The sequence below is a fragment of the Protomyctophum parallelum genome, assembly GCF_964188405.1.
Source record: "Protomyctophum parallelum genome assembly, chromosome: 11".
Classification (NCBI taxonomy): Eukaryota; Metazoa; Chordata; class Actinopteri; order Myctophiformes; family Myctophidae; genus Protomyctophum; species Protomyctophum parallelum.
In genome coordinates, this window is record NC_139707.1 from 4,892,577 (window position 1) to 4,898,576 (window position 6,000).

General features: G+C 48.0%; 1 protein-coding gene across 4 annotated transcripts in view; it reads left to right on the top strand.

Moving 5' to 3' along the window:
• Positions 1-5,637, top strand: part of LOC310867363 (1-phosphatidylinositol 4,5-bisphosphate phosphodiesterase delta-4-like) — a 39,626-nt gene extending 33,989 nt beyond the window's left edge. For all 4 annotated transcript variants that reach the window (XM_083777367.1, XM_083777365.1, XM_083777368.1 and 1 more), the window contains 2 exons: positions 3,678-3,827; positions 4,195-5,637. In XM_083777367.1, the coding sequence (XP_083633493.1) occupies positions 3,678-3,827; positions 4,195-4,301 (257 nt within the window). In that variant the 3' untranslated portion in view covers positions 4,302-5,637. The remainder of the gene's footprint in view (positions 1-3,677; positions 3,828-4,194) is intronic.
• Positions 5,638-6,000: the final 363 nt, after the last annotated feature.

A 6,000-nucleotide genomic window follows, 5' to 3' on the forward strand; every position in this document is an offset into this window, starting at 1 on the left:
ACTAGAGACTTGGCCGTCAGCAGGCGTCTTTTAGATCTATGGATGTGAACCAGTCGCCTGGGCGTATGGAGCGCACCAGAGACATGGCCGTCAGCATCTTGAACTGAAAAGATTTGAGGTGCCTGTTGAGTATCCGCAGGTCCAGGATGGGACGTAGCCCCCCCCCCCCCCTTTTTCTTGACCAGAAAGTAGCGGGAGTAGAACCCGCTGCGACGCTGGGCCAAGGGTACCTCTCTGACGGCACCCTTCTCCAGCAAGGAGGCGATCTCCTGTTGGAGAACCAGACCCTCCTGACCCCTGGCGTTGGTGGAGATGACCTCTGAAAACGCCGGAGTCTGTAGCCCTTCGCTATGGTGTTGAGGATCCACGTGGATGCTCCACACCGCTCCCACCGTGCCAGGTTCTTGGCTAGTGGGTTCTCTCCGGCCATGGGAGGCGCGCCCTGCCTGGGGGCAGTGTTCCCTGGCATGTCGGAGAAAAATTGGGCATGACCCGTCTCCCCAGTGGCGTTTTGGTACGCCACTGACCTTATGCCCTGCCCCACTGCGTCGGGGGGGCCCATGGGGCCCCCGTGGCAGTGGGTTCATGTCCCCCCCTCCGTGGATATTGTTTTGTTGTCTTTTTGTATTGTGGCATAGCCTGTACTACAGAAAAAAACCAGAGTGCTGTACTTGTGCAAACAATATCGAGGGACCTGGCTACAGGGACGTCCAGGACGCCCACCTGTGCCATGGTCCAGAAGCGCATTGCGGGCGGACCGGACGTGCAGTCCGAGACTGCTACGTCCGGTGCTGGGCCCGGCGCGTGGGGGGAGGGTAGGGTGTGTGTCACTTCGGCTGCTGGTCAGGGCCTCGCAGCCTGGACGCTGCACCTCCACGTTGAGGGTCATCCTCTCGAGTGCGCCTCTGAAGAGGCCTCCGGGGATGATAGCACCCTCGGAAAGCTCTCTCTGGGCAACGGGATCCAGACCAGGTGAGGCTTCCAGCCACCTAGCATGCTCTGAGGTGGCCATAAGGCCAGTCAGGTCGGTGAGTCAGTACGTGAAGGTCACAATTTTCTCATGTAGGTGACGAACTCTAGCCAACTGTTCAGGAGTAGGGGCGTCGCCCATCTCCTGAAGAAGGGAGCTCTGGGAGCCCTGGAGTAACGCTGAAGCATTGAGATGCCTCCCAGACGTTACTACGGGGGGAGGGACACGAGAGCGTCGCGGAGTAGCCGGGAGTCATGGGCTCCTTCCAGCTAGCCGCGTAATGTGCTCTGAAAAACCTGGGACAGGGGAAGCAGTGGTCCCCCGACAGTGATTTTCTTTGTCGTGTACATACTGTGCAGCCTGGCCACAGACCCACCCATGGTGGAGATCTGTGTCAAGAGCTTTTGCCTTTTTTTTTTTTTTTTTTTTTTTGGGGAGCGGTCCCGGTGTGCAGCCCGGGGCTGCTACACCCTGGACGGGGCCCAAGGCATGGGAGAGCGTCTGAGCACGCTCCTCCTGGAGACGGAGTTGCAGGGTCCGATTGGCCCCTCCGGAGACGCTGTGCCGGTCGTAATCCTGGCAGCCGTCATGTTGGCTGTTGGACAGCAACGTGAGGCATTCAGTGACCGTATGAGAGCAGCGTGAAACAATAGCCGAAGTAGCTCCGATGTTATGGCTATGTCATAGACGAGTTGGTGTGGCACCTTGAAAGCAGCCTATCTGGAATGCTAAGCATGCTAGGGTGGCATCGGCCATCCAACGAGGTTGCTACTCCCGACCTCGAAAAGGTTAGCTAAACAGCTAAACAAACCTAGCTTCACAATGTACATACCTGTAATGTTGAGGGAAGCAGTCGGTAGTCGAGGGTCGTTGGGGAACCACGTCGAGTGAGACTCGTGCCTCCGGCCGCTGCGTGAAGTAGTAGTAGTGTCGGTGGAGGCCTAGGACTGCATCCGACATCCCGTTGTCGCAACCACCCGGCTCAGGGGAGCCTCGTTGGTGGGCTGACGAGATCCCGCTGGAGGGAGAGCAGCACCCAGAGCAAGCCGGCGAGGCCTGGCTGATGTCTTGGGTCTGGCTCCACAGGCCTGTTCACCAGTGCGGTGAAGAGCATGTGGAGCTTGTTGTCGGCGGTCCGAGCCGCCTTCCCGGCAGGGGAGGAGCCCAGGAAGGACTCGTCACGGTGTCTCTGAGACGCGTCAAGGTTGAGGGGTCTGAAGAGAGAGGACGAGGCGGTGGGCTGACGAGATCCCGCTGGATGGAGAGCAGCACCCAGAGCAAGCCGGCGAGGCCTGGCTGATGTCTTGGGTCTGGCTCCACAGGCCTGTTCACCAGTGCGGTGAGGAGCATGTGGAGCTTGTTGTCGGCGGTCCGAGCCGCCTTCCCGGCAGGGGAGGAGCCCAGGAAGGACTCGTCACGGTGTCTCTGAGACGTGTCAAGGTTGAGGGGTCTGAAGAGAGAGGACGAGGCGGTGGGCTGACGAGATCCCGCTGGATGGAGAGCAGCACCCAGAGCAAGCCGGCGAGGCCTGGCTGATGTCTTGGGTTTGGCTCCACAGACCTGGGCAGAGGCCCACGACCTCAAAAGCATTCCTTGCATGTGTTAAACCCAGACAGTACATACACATGGAGTGGCCATCACCTGGAATCAAGAGGTTGTTACAAACCCTGTTGAAACAGAGCCTCGGAAGGGGTCCATCATCGTGGTCATCTCTTGCAGCCATGGTGGAGATGGCTTATTCTCAAACCCCTTATTTTATATATTTTTATTTATTTTAATATATAAAGAATAATATTTTTATTATTTAGCTCCTCCACTAAATAAAAAATATTTTTCTGACTTAACTCCCCTACTAAGGAGGGTAACGTGAAGCGGAACACACACAGTGGTCAGCTTTCAGTCGACGGCTGAAGGCTTCCCCACGTGTTGTTGCTGGCCTACTGTGTAATGCAGGGAGGCCTGTTTCTTGTCCCCAAAGCGGGGAAGGGTTGAGAGAGAGTGGGGAAGGGTTGAGAATGCGGCCCGTCTCGCCTGCAGTAGATCGGTGACGTCGGCCCACTGTTACCGAGGGTTGTAGAAGCGAAGCTGCGGGCTACGGCTAGGAGGAGGTTAGTCAGTGACTAACGAGAGGCTAGCGGTGGAGAAAAAAGCGGCAGCAACGCTGAAGCTAAGCCAATGACAAGCTAACAAAGCTAGCTACGAGCTAACAACGCTAGCTAGAGGGTAACGAGAGGTGCGGGAAAGTAGAGGGAAGACAGAACAACAAGCCGCCGGGCAGGCTCACTTGTGTTATTAGTCTTATTAACCTTATCTTCAGAAGTAGCTCGTAGAAAGAACACCGTCTTGCAGCTGCGAATCCCCGCGGTGCAAGTCAGTTCTAGACTCGTCCGTCTTTCGGGAAAATAAGTTCAACAGCCGGTTGTGAGACTTTGGTGTACTTGCTGTGCTGTGTGCATCCAAGCGCAGAAAAATGTAGGAATGACTCGGCGTTCACGCCCACCGGTTTTATACCTGCGGGTTGGGACCGGGGGCGCCGCCCTGAGTGACAGCTCCACGAACCAATAAATTAGCTCGTGAGTTTATGTTTTGTTCTGTGCTCCAGCGCCACCAAGTGTCTCGGACCCATATGACTCTCTTCGAGAGAGGCACTTAAGACAACAAAGACACACAGGTCCAAATGTAATCATCTGCTGCCCTCTACCTGTAGGTTTTAACCCGGTGTGGAATGAGACTCTGAATTTTGTCCTTCACACCCCTGAGTTAGCCCTGGTTCGTTTTGTGGCAGAAGACTATGACAAAGCATCCAGGAATGACTTTATTGGACAATTCACCATTCCATTCACGTGCATTCAAGCAGGTAAGCAAGGATAAAAAATATTAAAGCCAAACATTGTCATCCTGTGTAGCTGAATGAGTAAAATATCACTGGCAGCCATACATACAGTACATAAATGTATAAATTACCTTATGGTGGAATGTGTTTTTAAGGTTTCTCAAAGTGTATGAGTGCTGTTAGTAGCCCTATAAATGCAACATAAATAACAGCCATCACACAAGCAACAACCTATATAATAATGTATTGCAGCAATCCCATAGTGTGGATGCATTTCAGGTGAGACAGCGTCTTGTGTTTTAAGTGCTGAAAATGTCACACACTGGCTCATGTGTTTTCAAAGCTCATCGTAATGTCACTTCACTTTTTTCCCGAACTGTGCAATTCCAAGGATATCGTCACATAAATCTCCTGTCTAAAGATGGAACAGCCATCCCTCCAGCCTCGCTGTTTGTCAACATCACCATCTCAGAGTTCACGCAGGGGAACGGAACCTAAGCATACAGGAGGCCATGAATGCAGTATAGTGGGTTGAGTCAAAGCCATTACAGTATTTGATCAAATCATATGTCCAGTAAAAGCATTTACATGTTAGAAACCAAAGCAAAGCTAAGTGACTATCTGTTCTACTTTTCTCACACAAGAACGAGTGTTTGTTTTTTGTTTTTGTCATTTTGTCTTAAAAATAGGTATTGGCGCAGCCTGCTCTTAAAGGAAACCGCTGTAATTTAAGACTTTTTTAAATTTCATTTTTCAATACCAAATTGAAAACCATACATGGTTTTGTTTTAGCACATATGAAATTATTGTGTATACTTTACTTTACTGACCATTTTCTGAAGCAGACTTGAAACTCTGAGATTGGCAATTTAACACTGTGAACAGATTACTGCTGACATTAATACTGTATACTTAATATACAGTACACACAGGCAGACTTTTAAAACTTTTAAAACGGCACTTTTAACTGCACGACGATGCATGATAGTATAACTTTGAACGAATACAGCCAACATACAGTGCACTGTGTTGGATTATCTCTCTCAACCAATTTTCAAGTTTCTGAATGCAAAATAAATACAATTGAAATAAGCTTAAACTTTTTTTCTTTTCTTTTTTTTGGGTGGCATCATTTGACCAATGTGTGCAATGGTTTATTTTGATGCCAATTGTTTTGTTTCGCTTAGTGTCTTTACTCTACTGAAATAAATGGAAATCATTTCTGGAAAGTAGGAAAATGCTTTGGTAAATGGCCAACGGTATGTGTTTTGAACTCAGCAAATATGCAAAAAACTAACAAACAAACAAAAGTATGGTTCTTAGAACAAGATCTTGCATTAAAACGTTTAGTTACGGGTAATCTTAAATTATACTGTATACGAGAGCACATGTGGCCTAGCTGCATGTCTAGCACATAGTGTTTACACTCAAAATGCTGGATTTTGTTTTGCTTATTTTCATGCAAACTGTAAACTGAGTTTTACCACAGGATGTAGCTGAAAACTGAAGTGTCACTTGCCAAATATCAGTATTTAATGCCATTGAAGTAGTTAAACGTCTGCAATAACTTGCTTATTATAAATGAAATGCCTGCACTATAACTGCATGTTGATGAATCTACTATAATATTTATATTTCATGAAGTTTGCCTACTGTAAATACATGTACATATATTCTTTTAAAACCATATGGTAGGTGAGAACTAAGGTAAACAAATGTTATGCAATTGAATTGAACATCAGAAAAACTGACTAACTCATGCCACCTTGTGTTGAAATACTAACTATGCCTTAAGCATTACTTGTAGCCTATCTTTGTTGTTTTTCTGAAAACATAAGCAACAATAAAACATGTGAACATGCATTGTCTTGTAACTACAATTTTGAGGTATTTGTATTTTACTTGAGTATTTACAATTTCCAATACTTTTACCCCACTACATTTATTTGAAAACTTTATTTTATTACAAAACATACATTAAAACACTATACATTTCGGCCATTTGAAAATAGCCACATTATGAGCTTGTACAGTAGATTTTATAAATATCTTTATTTGAAAACTTAAAATGGGACATTCTGCATAGTGAGTACTTTCTACTTTTGGTACTATCTGACCGGGCACCCATTTTGGTGTCAGCATCATGTTATGCTTTATCTATTGAAAAATAGCAGATCTACAAGCTCATATCGCGCCA